The 15,265-nt window shown below is 50.9% G+C and overlaps 1 protein-coding gene across 5 annotated transcripts in view; it reads right to left on the reverse strand.

Annotated features, from left to right (window-relative positions):
* The window catches only part of SAMD4A (sterile alpha motif domain containing 4A), a 102,675-nt gene extending 97,082 nt beyond the window's left edge, over positions 1 to 5,593 (reverse strand). For 3 of the 5 annotated variants that reach the window (XR_013182912.1, XM_054635030.2, XM_054635027.2), the window contains exons 1-2: positions 5,346 to 5,592; positions 4,493 to 5,085 (exon numbers count right to left, since the gene is read on the reverse strand). Coding sequence is in view for 4 of the 5 variants with exons in the window: in XM_054635030.2 (XP_054491005.1) it covers positions 4,493 to 4,688 (196 nt within the window). In the remaining variant the exon portion in view is untranslated. Of the gene's footprint in view, positions 1 to 4,492; positions 5,086 to 5,345 lie in introns of all 5 variants that reach the window. The other 2 variants (XM_054635029.2, XM_077180861.1) reach the window with 2 other exon arrangements.
* Positions 5,594 to 15,265: the final 9,672 nt, after the last annotated feature.

The following is a 15,265-nucleotide window of genomic DNA, read 5'->3' on the forward strand; positions in this document are numbered from 1 at the left end:
ACTGGGGATGAACTACAAAATTTGCACAGTGCAGGGGTAGCAGCTTCCTGATGGGCTGGGAGACTGTGGCTGGGGTGGCAGCAACAGATGCAGGGCTGGAGCCACAGGGAGCTAAGGATATAAGCAGCAAGGTCTGCAGGAATATGTAATGCCTTTTAATAGACCAGCTGGTACAGTTGGGAAAAAAACCCACAAGCACACAAACCCTCCTTTGAGCTGGTGCACCTTCATGCCTGGCCATTTTTTCCAGCTGCATCACTTGCTCTATTAAAAGACATTACAGCTCCCTGCAACCCTTGTCTCTTCCTTTGGCCAGTCCTTCCCAGGATGAGCAATCTAGGTCATCCTGATGATACCTGTGATACCTGACAGCCTGCTGAAATGAAATAAAGATTTTGGCCCTAACACATGGAGCAGTGAATGTCCTGTGCACAGGCCAGAGAAAATGTGTTGTCCTTTAAAGCCAAGGGCTTAAAGCTGTCACTGCTTCCATCAGTGCACGTGGCTGTTTGGACACCTGGAGGACCTCCAGGAGTCTTTGGGCACTTGTGTCAGCCTTGCAGGAATGAGGAAGCCAGGGCTGGTGGGGTGGGATGTGGGACTGCTTTGGGAACAAACCACAGAGGGACGCTGGAGTGGATGAAAGCAGATTCTGCCCTCTGTGACCATGTTTTTCATGGACACAGCCCTCACACCTCCTCACTGGGTCTGCAGCCCCCAGAGCAGCCAAACCCAGCAGCCCTGGGTGCCCCAGGAGCAGCACAGGTCCCATTCCCACCCCACTCCTGCCTGACCTTTCCTGGAAGCTCAGAGGAGGTCGCTGTGTCCTGACAGCTCCGAGCAGCTGGGACTGAAGCTGCACAGCAAGGCTAGGCTGGAAGGAAGGAAGGAAGTTATAGCAGGCTTTTAAATAGTGCTATGCAATACCTGAAACTTCTATTTCTGTGCACAGATAATATGGTTTCCATATTCTCCTCCTTCTCAGCAGACCAAGCCACTCACACTCCAGTTGAATTAGCAACAACCATCACATTCTTCACCAGTTTAAACCATTAAAGCTCAGTGAAGCCACTGTGTAGGACAATCCCAAGCTGTAAACTTCACCCTATGAAGAATGTATAGACGTCCTTCCATGTTTGCTTCCCACTCCTATTTTTCCTTTATAAGCAAGCAATGGATTGCAGGTGGCCTTGCAGCCCCTGCACACCAATGCAGCTTCCCAACAAGGTTACATCCACCCCTTCAGGCTTAGGCAGGGAACCATGGAACCAGGAGGATCCTCAGGGCTTCCTGAGGTTCATACACAGCTGTACCCAGCAGAGCCACGTGGGGTTTGCAGTACTGGTGAGGACAGCTTGGCTGTCATTATGAAAATACCCTCACACTTGGAAAAAAAACAAACCAACAAACCACCAAGACAGAACTCCTCCAAACTAAATATCTTTGCTTCTCTGTGGCAATTAACCAGTTAAAAAATTTTCTTCCTTGAGTTCTCCCATCACATTTGCCATTCATCAGACCTCTCATCTTGAGTCTACCAGGCAAGAAACAACCTGGACACCTTTGCTGAAATGGGTTTTCCTCCATACCTGGTGCACACACCTGAGGGCTCTGAGCCCAGCACCACCAGTCAGGGAGGATCTCTGAGTTCTGGTGTCCCTTTGGGACCCTCCTGATCTCTGCTGTTGGTGGTAACAGTTCCAAGGATGGTGACCATCCACCATGGACCACAGCAGGGCTGCCACCTCCTCCTAAGCACCATCACCTAGGAGTAACATTCCAGTTTTCCCATTTCCCCACAGGGCTGGGACAAGCAACAGGTCCTGCATGTACAAAACAACTCAGTTCTCCCAGTGTAATTCCAACACCTGCTCCAGGACATTAGCCCAGCAGTTCCATTGAGCTGGTGACACCCCTTCCCAGACAGTGGATTTCATGGAAAAGGAACATCCCCTGCCCTACAGCCCCGACCAGGGATGACAATGGGACACCTACAAGCAGGAAGCCACTATTTCCAAGTCAGCAAACACCAGGAAAATGTACCAGGAGCCACCTCAGGCCCCAGCCTGGGAAGGAATCGAGCCCAAATTAGTAATGCAAACACCAGGATTCAAAGAGTAACGAGTAATGCAAGGTTTGATGACAACGCTGCTGTTCAGGACTTGGTGTGATTCCATTGCCAGGGAAGAGACCAGTGCCAGACTGCCAAACAGGCGTGGAACAGGAGTGATTTAAGGAATACAGGTGGTTTTAGGAAAGCAGCACCAACGCAGGAGACTAAAAGCTATTTCCTAAGTGAGCCTGGTTACAAATCTCAGCTCAGCTTCCCTGCACTACAACAGGAGGGCCAGGATGCACGGATCCATCCATCCCACGGGAAAGCCATACAGAGGGGATGCTCAGTGAGAAAGAGGAACTCAGTGGATCCAGGTTTTGGCATCGCAGTTACAAATGCCCTGGAGGAAGAGATCATTTTTGGAAGGCAGGCCAGGGAGAGCTCAGGCAGCTCCACCAACGCAGCAAGGGCCAGGCAGGGGCTGGGTGCCAAGCCCTGCACGCAGGAGAAATCCTCGCGCCAAGCAAGGTCACCGGGATTACAGGGGCAAGCAGGGATTGCTCGCACGAGTGGAGATGGGAAGGGCCCAACCCTGGTCTGCACCCAGCCTTACACTGAGAAAATGCCACCACACAGGCAGCCCTACGTGACTCTGTGTCCAGGGCCACCTCAGAGCCCTGCTTTCCTTCACAATTTGCCTTTCCTGATCGCAGGAGGCAAATCCCCCCTCCCTTCCAATTCCCTGGCCAGCTGAGGGGACACAGCTACTGCCAAACCCATAGCGGGAATGAAAAGCTGAGATGCTGATAAAAAAAAAATAAAATTAAAAATATATTGCTCACACCAACTCGCAGAGGGAATCACAGCAAAGCTGTGCTGAAGCTGGCACGGGAAGCTGCAGATTTATCCAGGAGCAGCCGAGTTTGGAGAATGTGTTCCCTCCCGGCCCCCCCCCGGGGCCTCCCCACCCAAAGGGATGGATGAGGTTCATCCCTTCAGCTGTTTATAAAAGCAGCAGCATTGCGCCCAGACGCACTCGGCAGCATTCCTCCCTCTCATTCCTGCGAGCTATATAAGGGAACGGCCAATTCCAGCCTCGCTCCCCCGTAGCCAGCCCCGATCCCTCTGCGCCGGAGCAGCTCCAGGCTCGGTTTCCTGCAGAAGGACTTAAATCCGTCCTCGGTGGAACACGGCGCTGCGCTGGACCTTGTCATCAAATGGCAGCGCAGGCAGCTGCCAAATCCTGCCGGCTCGGTGCTCTAATAGGGAACAGCTGGAGAAGGACCCTGCATTCCTCCCGCCCCGTGCACACCGGGGGCTCTGTTCGGGATCCGGCCGCAGGATTTCCATCCATCCATCCATCACTGAACGCAGCCGGCCGCTCCCCGGCACTGCTCTGCCACGCACAGCCCAACACCCGAGAGCTTCCAGCCCCCTGCGGTTTCGGTGCTTGGGAATGGGGGGTTTGCTTTGATTTTTTTTATGGGATTTTTTTGGTTTGGGATTTTTTTTTTTTTGAGAGGTGTTGGAGAAACAGAACTGCGCAACTAAATGATATTTCACCTTCTCTGCTGGCCCTCTGTGTTACAAAAACTCTACTTTAAGCAACTTGCATCCCTGTGTACATCCGCGCTTAGGAACGCACACATCTGTAACACACCCCCCATAAATAAATACGGGAACACACGGCGCAATTCGCACGGCGCCCGTGCCATTCCCATCCTGCCCCAACTCCCATTTACTTTGGAGGAGTTGAGCAACTTGGAATGGCAAATAAATAAAAGAAAAATACACTCTCGGTAGCCACGCACATTTGCTGTCCTGCACCCTGCACGCTCAGTAACACGAAACAGTCCACTCATATTTTCTCAGAGCTCTGCTGAAACACAAGGGGGTATTCAGAGCCGCAGGAAAAAAATGCGTCCAAACAGGATCTGAATGATGAAATAGGAATTGCCACATTTAACAGGAAAAAAAAAATAGGATAACCCACTTGCCCAGACCTTTATACAATAACAGTTCGTCTGAGGTAGCGATGGGCTGCTTCTGCATGTTGCAGAGAGCAAAGCAAGCCACGTTGCCCAAAAGAAGCCTAGAAAATCCAGACTCTACGTGACCTGACTTACTTATTTCACAGGAAACTGCATGGAAGGAGGAAGGGGGGGCACGGGGGGGAAAGGAAAAAAAAAAAACCCACCAATCATTCATGCTACCGTAGTTACACCACGCCATGGAGCGGAGTAGTTTGCTGTGAAAAACCAAACTGAAATAAGCCAAACCCCGTTTGGAAAATAAAACGCGAGCAGAGAACCGAGTTGGAGGAGCCCCCCCGGCTCCCAAACCGCACCCGTTTCTCGGGTGTATTTTTTTTTTTTTTTTTTTTTTTAAATTTCGACGGCATTAGAGCACCGCCCGAGAAGGCTCGCCACCACTCACCGGGGTTGTTGGCCTCCCCTTCGAGGATGTGGAGCTCGGTGCAGTCTGCCAGGGAATGCTCGAGGCAGAGCTGGAGGAAGCGAGCCTGGGTCCGGCTGACGCGTTTGAGCAGGGAGAGCAGCGCAACAGTCTGCTCGCACTCGTTCCAGCCCTTGAACCACCCGGCCAGCACGCCAACCTGGTCTCGGAACATCATGGTGAGCCGGAGGGACAGCTCTGCGGGGAGAGAATAAATAACCGGGACAGCCTCCCTGCCCCGGCGCCGCTGCCGCCACCGTGCTCGGGTCAGGGGTATTAAAAATAAAAATAATAATAATAATAATGATTAAAAAAAGAAAAAAAAAAATTTCTCCTTTGCGACGCGAAGGGCGGGTTTGGTTTCTGGACGCGGCTCTCGGCCTGGGCTGGGTTTTGCTCCCTCTCTTCTGGCTCCGGTGCAGCGCTGGATTCCTGGAGGGAGGGAGCGAGGGAGGGAAGGAGGGAGGTGGTGGGGCCGAAAAAAAAAAAAAAAAAAAAGCCAAAAAAAGGAAAATCCCAGCGTCAGGGCTGCAGCCAGCGAGGGGAACGACCTCCTCCCGGCGGGGGCTTCACACCTGGAAGAGAGAGAGAGAGGAGGGGGCGTCAGGGGGGCTGCGGGAGGACGAGGAGGATGGAGAGGAAGGCTCCCACTCAGCCCGCTGCCTTCCTCCCACTCTTCCCCCACCGTCACCGCGATCCCCCCACATCCAGCACCGCCATTTGGGATGGGGGGGGGGAGCACCCAGCACAATCCCCCCCCCCCACTGCAGCACAGTTCCCCCCCCTCCCCAAAAGTTCTCCCCCGCACACACACTCCGTATAAAAACACACTCACCTGACTCATAGCGGCCCCGGCGATCGGGGGAGGAGGGGGCGGCGCGGCGCTTTAAGGTGGCCGTGCCATGTCCATGGGATGAAGGGGGGGGAAATGAGGGAAGGAGGCGGGAAAAGGGAAAAGGGAAAGAGGGGAAGGGGGGGGGGCGCGCGCGCGCTCCGCGGCGCGAGACTGAGCCCGGCCGCGCGCCGGGCCCCCGCTCCCCCATGTCGCTCATTTGCATACGGGTGACGTCATCGGAGGGTGGGCGGGGCCGAGGCGCGCGGCGGAGGGGGGAGCCCGAGGGGGACGCGCGTCCCCCGTGTGTCCCCTCTGTGTGTCCCCCCCCCTCCCAGCTCTGCCACTCCCCTCGGGAATTTTGGGCGCTCCTCCTGCCCGGGGAATGCTGGAAAACACACTCCGGATCCCCTCCCTCCTTCCCTCCCTCCCCGCGCCGCGGCCGAGCTCCCGCTGGAGGAAACCACCCTCTAGTGGGCTGCGGGGTAATGGCAGCGGGGGTGTTTTGGGGGGAAAAAGCGCCGCTTTGGGATCTGGTAAATGTGGCCTCGTCCCCTAATGGTAATTTTTAAAACTTTTTTTTTTTCATAGTTTTGCATATTAGATATACTTGTTAGATATGCATGGATTTAACCCCATCAAGTGCCAAGTGTGCAGGGACAGGATTTGTGTATCATTTCCTGTGCAGATTTTATTTCCCTTTCCCATTTCTCATTTATTTACTTTCGTTTTTTCTTTTTTCTTTTTTAATTCTTCCTTTAGTTCCATCCCATTTCAAGGGGTGAGTGATCCAGGTATATACAAGAAGGGAAATGGGGGAGAAAAAACCCTAAGCACAAGTGTTTACAAGGAGGCATCCAACACTGAACATAATCGAACATTTTATAAAGCAAAAATAAAGGTGTAAAGTGCTTTTATCTGTGGGCTTTTCATTTGTGGGAGTATCTGTCAGTTTTAAGCCATTTCTTCTTGTCTTGTCACTCCAGGCTGTTGTCCAAAGTGTGTCTCCAGCTCTCTCAGAGCCCCTTTAGGAGTTCCCAAAATACCTGATCCAAGCTCAGGAACAAGTGACACTGGTACCTCTGCCCAGGGCAGTGTTGGAGTCCCCACCCCTGGAGAGATTTAAAAGATGTGTGGATGTGGCACTTGGGGACAGGGGTCAGTGGTGGCCTTGGCAATTCTGGGGGGAATGGTTGCCTTCAATCTTAGAGGGCTTTTCCAACCTTAACAATTCAGTGATTCCATGATTCTGCCTTTGCAGCATCTCCCAGTCCTCATCACTTTGAAGACAGGGAAGCTCAGAATTGAGAGACATGCCCAGGTGTCAGGACATGGTCTGGGAGGGAGAAACGATGGAATCATGGCAAAGGGGGGGACTGAACCCCTCCACCAGTGAGTCACAGAATCACAGATCTTAAAGCTCATTTCATTCCAAACCCCTGACATGGCAGGGACACCTTCCATTGTCCCAGGCTGCTCCAAGCCCTGTCCAGCCTGGCCTTGGACACTTGCAGGGATCCAAGGGCAGTCACAGCTGCTCTGGACACCCTGTGCCAGGGCCTCACCACCCTCCCAGGGAAGAATTCCTTCCCAGTATCCCATCTGACCCTGCCCTCTGGCAGTGGAATCTATTCCCCCTTGTCCTGTCCCTCCAGGCCCTTCTCCCAAGTTCCTCTTCAGCTCTCTTGGAGCTGCTTTAGAAATCCATCCCCTACAGGTGGCTGTGTGCTCTGGTGGGGGCTGGAAAAAGGAACACTCCATGTTTGGGCTTCCTTTGGTTGCTTTTAAAGCTGCATGTGTCTGAATCTGCCCCTTTTGGGGGGAAAATAGTAGTGGGGAACCAAAGGCCACCCAAAATCACCAGGAACACCTGGTCCCATGTGCTGGAGCATCAATCCGACTTCAGGATGACAAGATGAGGATCACCAGGTAGACATCAAGTGCAAATGGTCCATCTCACCACACTTGGAGTTTGCTTTTAGCTCTCAGCCTGTCTGGTGACTAATTAAACAAACAGGACTTCCCTGCCAACAGACCCCGGCCATCTGCCTCATCCTCCAGCTCCATCCCAATCCATGCTCCACCAAGGAGCCCCTTTCCCCTCAAAGAAGTGCTGGGAGCCCTCCTGCAGTCGGGGTGTGCTCTGGGATGGCCGTGGAGCCGTCAGGATGCGCCGTCTGCCGCGCCGGGTGCGCGTCTGGCGCGGGAGCACCAGGAGCTCCGGGTGGGAACGCTCACACCCCGCTGATTCAAGGGTTGCCAAGCTGGCTGTGCCAAGAACGCCTCCCAGGTTTTGCATTTTGCATGTCTAAAGTGGGAATAGCAGTGATGGGAAGGATATTTAGGGCTGAAGCAGTAAATGCATCCCGCTGTGAGGCGGGGAAGGGCGGTGGGAATGGTGTCCCCCCACACCAGCAAGCTGTGGAGCAAAAAAGGACCAAAGCCACAGTTTCTATCCTGTGCTCCAGAAGATACCAAGACCATGCTTACTAATTAATCCAAAAATAATCCCCCACCATTTAGGACCCCACAGTTCCTGTTCCCCAGAGTGTCCCAAGGAGGCAGCTGTGGAGGAGTGAGACCCTGACGTAACAGCACACGCCTGATGTTTGGAGGTTTCTATGGTAATTAAAAAACAGATCTGTGACCCGTGGAAGAAATTCCTTGCTGCATTCCGTGCTCTGCAGGGCGGGTGCCCGTGCAGATCCGTGTGATGGAAGGATCCTCAAGCTGGCTGGGAGCAAATCTCCTTCCCTGACTGCAGTGGGGGCACTCAGCAACACCCCCGTGGCCACCTCTCTTCCCTGCAGATGGAGAACCCAGAGTGCAGACCACGTGTCCTGGGAGCACAGACACCCCAGGCAGAACACAAGGCAGATTGAGCGGAGAAGCAGGGTAATTCTCTTTTATATGGTAATTCCTGTGGGACCTTGGGGTCTCTGCAGATCCAGCTGGAGCATTTCTGCAGGGCTGCAAGTGCCTGGGTAGGAAGCAGAGGCTTCCCCTGCTAGTGGGGCTGTGCATTGTCTGTGTTGTTGTGGGCTGGGGTGGGTCACGGAATCACAGAATATCCTGAGCTGGAAGGGACCCGCAGGGATCATCCAGTCCAGCTCCTGGCCCTGCACAGACACCCCAACAATCCCACCCTGGGCCTGAGGGCGTTGTCCAAATGCTCCTGGAGCTCTGGCAGCCTTGGGGCTGTGACCATTCCATGAGAAGCCTGTTCAGTGCCCCACCAGCCTATGGGGGAAGAACTTTTCCTGAAATCCAACCTAAACCTGCCCTGACAGCTCCAGCCATTCCCTGTCACTGCCACTGAGAGCAGAGATCGAAGCTGCACCCTCCATGAGGTCTCCCTTCAGCCTCCTCTTCTCCAGGGTCAGTACAGCAACATTTGGATTTGTGTTTACCATTTCAGAGGGAAAACAAGAGGCCTGTGGTTATATTAACCAAGCAGGTGGTCTAAGCAAATTAGTGAATCGTGATGATTCCCGAGTTCAAAGGAAGCAGTTGCTCATCTCTGTGGAAGCTATCTGATAACATATTTAGCTGAAGAAAGGATGAGTGTATCCACCAGCACACAATGGCCCAGATTTCCTAGCTCATTAAACCCAAATATTAGTGAAAATACCATGGTAAGCAGGCTGAGATAATTAAACACAATATCACTTCCATTTGTTCCTAAACACAGTGTGGGAATTGGCCACTGGGATGGCAGCATTTCTCTTACCTTGGGTGGTGAAGTAGAGCTGTAAAATTCACAGAGAAAAACACCCTTCAAAAAGCGAACTCACGCCAAAAAGAAATAGAATAAAGTTAAAAATAAAAAGTAAACAATAAAACCTATGTGGGTCTGTATTTCCAAACTGGATGAGGCAGACATTAAAAAAATCACAGACTCCTTGAAAGATTTTGGTTGGCAGGGACCTTAAAGTCCATCTTCCAGCCTTAACATGACCTTCCACATGGATCAGCTCCCAGTGTGGATGTACAACCACTGCTTCTTAAGCCCTGTTAGTAGAAAATGAAGTGTTGCACAGGCCAAATCCTGGTGACAGCAGCGCAGGCTGACTCCTCTGATGCTGGAGGCAGGGATCACGGGGTGATGGAGGATGAGGGCTGGTAGGAAAAGCACATTTAACCCTCTGGCTTGAGCTGCAGCTGCAGATCTGACAGGGAAAGAGGAATGGCAGCATCTGGGTGCAAACACCTGGGGAAAGGAGCACTGGGAAATACTGGTTAGCATGGAAGGGCTGCTGACATTGTATTTGTTCAGCCATTGTCAAGGGGGTGCTGTGAGAAGATCCCATGTCCTCCCTGAAATGCTGGGAGTGCACGGACATCGCCTCTCCAGCAGTGTCAGCTCCACCCTGCATGCTGGATGAGCTGGCTCACAGGGACCCCAGGGACACAGAGCCAACAAAATAAATCAGCTTAACTAATGGTGCTCAAAAAACCACCCCTGGCAAATGTATCACAGGCTGCTCTCGTGCCTGGAGATGCCAACAGAACCAGTAATGAAGAGGAGCTGAGGGAGAAGGGGATGCAAAAAAGGTTGTGAAGGATTTCCCGTAAGTTTCACTGGGCTCTGCCAGTTTCAAACAACCCCTTGAATATAAACATTGCAACATCTGATCAAGAGCAAGTGAATATTTGCAGAATGTGCCTTTGCAGGACTGAGATCTGCGTGTGTGTTGGCCTTCAGGGCAGCCTGGTCATCGGTGCTGGATTGTGGGGCACACCAGACATGTCCCATTCCATCCTTTCCAGCCACTGGCACGGGCATGGAGAACAGCTCCACTCACACCTGGCATGGGTCTGCACCCCTGAGTAGCTCTGGGCCCCTCTTCATGCACACCAACACCCCTAAATGCCTGCCAGCACAATAACTCCCTGCATGGCTGTATCTCATAGCCAGCCTCATGTTTACCTACAACACTTGGATTTTTCCAACCATTTCCAGCCAGCACTGAGAGCAGCTTGTTATAGGACTTGGAGCTGACTGAGGCTGTGTTGCAAGCAGATGGCCCTGATGAAACAAGACACTGATCCCCAAGGAGGCACCGTGCAACGGAGCTGCTCGACTCCCCGGCTCCAAGGCTGCCTTGGAAATGTGCATTAGCACGCAGCATCGAGGAAATTGCTTCCCTAACCACCCCTCTCAAGAAACTCTCTTTGGAAGCCTGGTTCCAGCCTGAAACACGTGTCAGCAGCACTGACACTGTGGCAGTTTTCCTCGTTAGTTATTAATAATGGAGCAGCTGACAAAATTAGGGTAATTTAAGAATATCATTAAAGGAGAGAGGAGGAGTTTCCAGGCTGGGTGAAGGTTTAGATGTAGTCAGGATGCTGGGGTGGAGGAAAACCTCAGTGCTCACACTTGGTGAAATGGAAGGGGATCCAAATGTGGAAGATAAACAGGGGGGAAAACAGCCCTCATTGATCCTCCTGCTCCTGGCTCCAAACAATTTCAGTAAAATCCAGGGAAGTGCCATCTAGGGCTGGATGGACTAACAAGCATGTGTGGGCACAGCTGGAACAGATGTAAATGGAGATGATCCACTGAGACCTCTGAGGGCTGTTCTGCATCTTACCCAAGCCTTCCTAATGACAGAGTGTTGAATGCTGTGAAATTTGATGGAGACTTTTTCATTAAGAAGTTGGTGCCGAAAGGGAAAACTGGAGCTGGCAGACTCATTCACACATTTTTGTGTCTCTGGGAAGACACTTAGAGATTGAAAGACTGGGAAAGTTGCAGTCATTCTTTAATGGGAATTCACCAGGTCTTAGCAAATAGTCCTTTTTGGTCCTATAGCAAAATGTAAAGGTAAATTCTTTCAAGTGTCATTCAAGCTGTCTCAGTAGAGGAGGATTTGGATGATATTTCAGCCACTCCAGCCAGGGTTTGGTACTGAGCACCTGGGAGGAGAAAGGCAGCAGCTGGGTCACCAACCTTGTCTCATGTATGGCAGCATCTGGTGAATGAAAATCTCTGCTTTTCAAGCTGTGCTGTGCCATAAATCACTGCCCTGCTCTTACTTGGATCAATGGAATGTGCTGCCCACAGAGCTCTGCTCACCCTGGCAAGCAGAGACCATGCCATGTCTGACCCCCTCAGGGCTCCTCACTTGCCATAATCATCCCCAGCCTTGCTGCAGCAAGATCCCACCTCAGGCTCCCTCCAAGCTGGTGCTTTTTGATCTGGCAGTCTTTCCCTACAGGGAAAATCCTTGAAATTGAGGACCCTCAGGAACTGGAGTGAAGAAACCAAATGCGGTGTCTGTGCTGCACGTGAGCAGGGAAGACACAACATCTGTATCTCACACTTCTGCTGGCAGGAGGCTGATGCCTGATAACCCCTGGCAGAGCTCTGTTCTGCCTCCAAACTCAACAGCATCTGCAGAGTTACAGGGGAAAAAAAGAAGAGGGTAACTATCAAAATAATTCACAAGTTAGCAATCCTCCCTTCCAGCCTGCTTGTCAAAGTATTGTTCATGAGGAGCTGATAGACACTGGAATAAAGAGCATGTGGAGAGAGAGAAGTGATGCATTAGACCTCTCACCAGTCCCCTGACTGCAGCTACTACTGAGAAATCTGCCAGGAAATATGAGATGTGAAGTGGCTATGCAATGGGAGAGCAAAAATTATTAGGAACTGCCAAAACCCCTCAGCTGATGAAGACAAAAAGCTGGAGGAAGCATTTAAAACCTAGAAAAGCTTTTTAAGTAGAAATCTTCTGCTGATTAAAGGTTGCTGCAAACTGAGGATAGAAACTGAGGTAGCAACTAAATGTCCTGATAATTACTGCTGGTCCCACAGAAGCAGTTCTGGGATTCACTCGAATCACAGGAGGATCCAGGTAGTGCAGGTGTTTTCTAAAGAATGGAAATCAGAGAATCCCAGAATGGTTTGGGTTGGAAGAGACCTTAAAAATCAACTCATTCCAACCCCCTGCCATGGGCAGGGACACCTTCCATGTGAGCAGGTTGCTCCAAGTTCCACCCAGTTTGGCCTTGAACACTTCCAGAGGTGTGACAGAAATGCAAATCCTCATGTCACAACTGTGACAAACATCCCAGTGTTGCCCTTTCCGTGTCTGAGGACTGCATGTGCAGGGAGAAGGAACAAAATGAGTTTTTTGGGTTTCCCAAGCCTGATGAAGGCTCAGTAACCTCAGCATGAATTTATAAAGTCATTGATCTCCAAAATTCTGTATGAGAAACACAAAGACTCCTCACTTTGGGCATCAGACTCTGCTGATGGATTCATTTAGTCTTAAGACTGTGTCTACATATAGTATTTTGACTCTTTTAAATCATTCCCATTATGAGATGGGATAATTAAAGCAGGGCCTCCCCAGCTCAGCTGCAGCAGCATCCACACAAAGGTGCCTTTATGTTGGTGTTGCACATTCCCAGGAATTTATGGAACCCAACCAGTGTCAGGCCCTTTTTACAGCTATATCCACACTGCACTACAAGCTCTTGTCTCTCTACACACACTGCTCCCACAGAGTGAGTAAAAGCAACACAGAAATAATTTGCAGAGCTGCCCCAAGTGACTCTGAAGTGCTCAGCAGACACTTTCTGGCCCCTCTGTGATTCTGGGAGCTGTTGTGGCAGATCCTGAAAAACCTGGGACTCTCTAGTGCTCAGCTGTGGCCTCATAGCTGTGCTCAGGTTTGCACCTGCATCCTTGTGTGCCATCAGAAATGGTGGTAATACCAAACTTACCCAGAAATAAACCCCTAATCCAATTTTCTCTTTTTTCCTGCCCAGCATATTCCAGCAAGGCAACACCAAACCTTTCTACCAGCTCAGTTCAGAGGACTTCTGCTGTAGCAGATGGAATTCAGCTATCCCTGGCATTAATTACATCAGCTCCACACGCACAGGACACCAGGGACAGCCTCTGCAGGGGCTGCACGTCCGCTGCAGTGACAGAGGCCAGTCCTTGTTTACTCTGGATGTGAGGACAGCTGAGCAAGTGGTGACTGGTGCCTGCAGAGACCTCCAGGGACAGATGTCAGCCCCAGACCCCCCCTCACCTGGCAGAGTTTCCTCAGGGCACAGGGAGCCCCAGCAAGGTGAAAATCAGCAGGAGAAACTCACCCAATTCCTGTCTGCTGTTACCACACTTGAAGTTTGATGGTAGCATGTAAATGAGGCATTTAAATCAGATTCACACAGAAGCTCATCTTAAAGCTGAACAAAACATATACCTGGGCAGCCTGTGGACAGTCTCACCACCCTTGCAGTGAAGACATTTTCCCTGATATCCAATGTAAACCTCCCCTGCTGCAACTTGAGGCTGTTTCCTCTTGTCCTACTCCTTGTTTCCTGGGAGAAGAGCCAACCCTCACTTGGCTGCACCCTCCTGTCAGGGAGCTGTACAGCAGCCACCTGAGCTGATGTGGATTTTCCCTACAACAATTTTCCCCTCTACTTAGGAGGCAGATAAGGAGGAAGGAAGATCCTAACATAGCAACTTTCCCTACAGAAGGAAGATGCCCATGTTACAGTCCATTGGCACTTGGAAAGACACCTTGGGACATCCCTAAATAGCACCACTTTGTCTGATCAACCCATTTGGAAGCTTCAGCTCTGATCAGGGTTGATGAATCAAAGCAAACCAACCTCTTCTGCAGCAAAAACCATTATGAATCTGAAACACCCCAGTGATGCTTAAAAGAACCAAGTCCTATTGCCAGAAGTTTTCCAATGTTCCTTGATGTCACCAAAACCATAAACATCATCTATAATGAGCAGAAAAGGAATGTTATATCACCTCTATTACAACAGGGTGATAGAGCAGAACAGCCTCTGTCAATACACTGTGTTTTTGCGGGTCACAGGAAGGTTTTATTTCTCTCTTACAGCCTTGAATCCCTGCTTTGAGACAACCAAGGGACACACTGGGCATCTTTAAAGCTGCTCCTTTTCCTTCTCACCTGATCTGTATTTTGGCATGGCTTCTCAGAAGAAGGGCAAATGTAATGAGGCAGCTACTGTACTTTTTATAACTCTCATCAGGTCTTTCATTTGGGCCAGCAAGGAAGCTTGTTAGAGCAGAGAAAGCAACTAAGCATCTCTGGAAAATGCTATTAAAAGAGCAAGTAACAAATGAAAAGCTGGGACAGACTTAATGGTAAATACATGGCCCTGCAGATCAGCACAGCTACATCCTGCTTGCCATTATTATTTAATACTGGCATCGATTGAAAGATGAAGCAGACCAGGCAACTCTCTGTGGGGTTGCTTGAACACCATTTCATGTGAGATTAAATAGGCCCACAGGTTTGGATCACGCTGTTTGATGGGAGATTTTAATGAATTGATTAAATATCGGTGACTACTGCGGTGGAGCAGTAAACAACTGCAAACCTCCTTCATAATCTCCGTGGGCAAACAAGTGCCTGCTAATTATCAGTGCCCAGCTCCAGGCTGGAACAGCACAGCATTACCCTGCTCCTCTGGAATAACAAACTGCCCAGCCACTGTCCCACATGCTGGGTGAGCTGCTGCTGTGGAAGCTGCTGCTGCCATGGATCAGGCACGGCTCCATCCCCACAGACACCTCGGGGTGTCATTCCTGGTTGATAACCCAGTGCAAACAGCAGCCTGGTTTGTCCACAAGTTTATTCCCAAGTTGTCCCTGGCCAGGATGGTCACTTTAGGCAGAGCAGATAAATTATCTTACAACCAGGCTGCTGATCACTGGCTGGAAATCTGTGGCTACAGGCATCAATTCTCCACTCCCATCTGTCCTTACAACTAACCATTACTCTTCCCAACAGCACCACCTAAATCTTTTCCTCAGAGGTAATTGCCAGGAGATCAGAAGCAGGGTCACAACAAACAATGTAAAAAAGAAGGATGGAAAGGTGAACTTGGAATACCTTTGAGTGGGGGAAGATTCCTTC

This window comes from Agelaius phoeniceus, chromosome 6, assembly GCF_051311805.1.
Source record: "Agelaius phoeniceus isolate bAgePho1 chromosome 6, bAgePho1.hap1, whole genome shotgun sequence".
NCBI lineage: Eukaryota > Metazoa > Chordata > Aves > Passeriformes > Icteridae > Agelaius > Agelaius phoeniceus.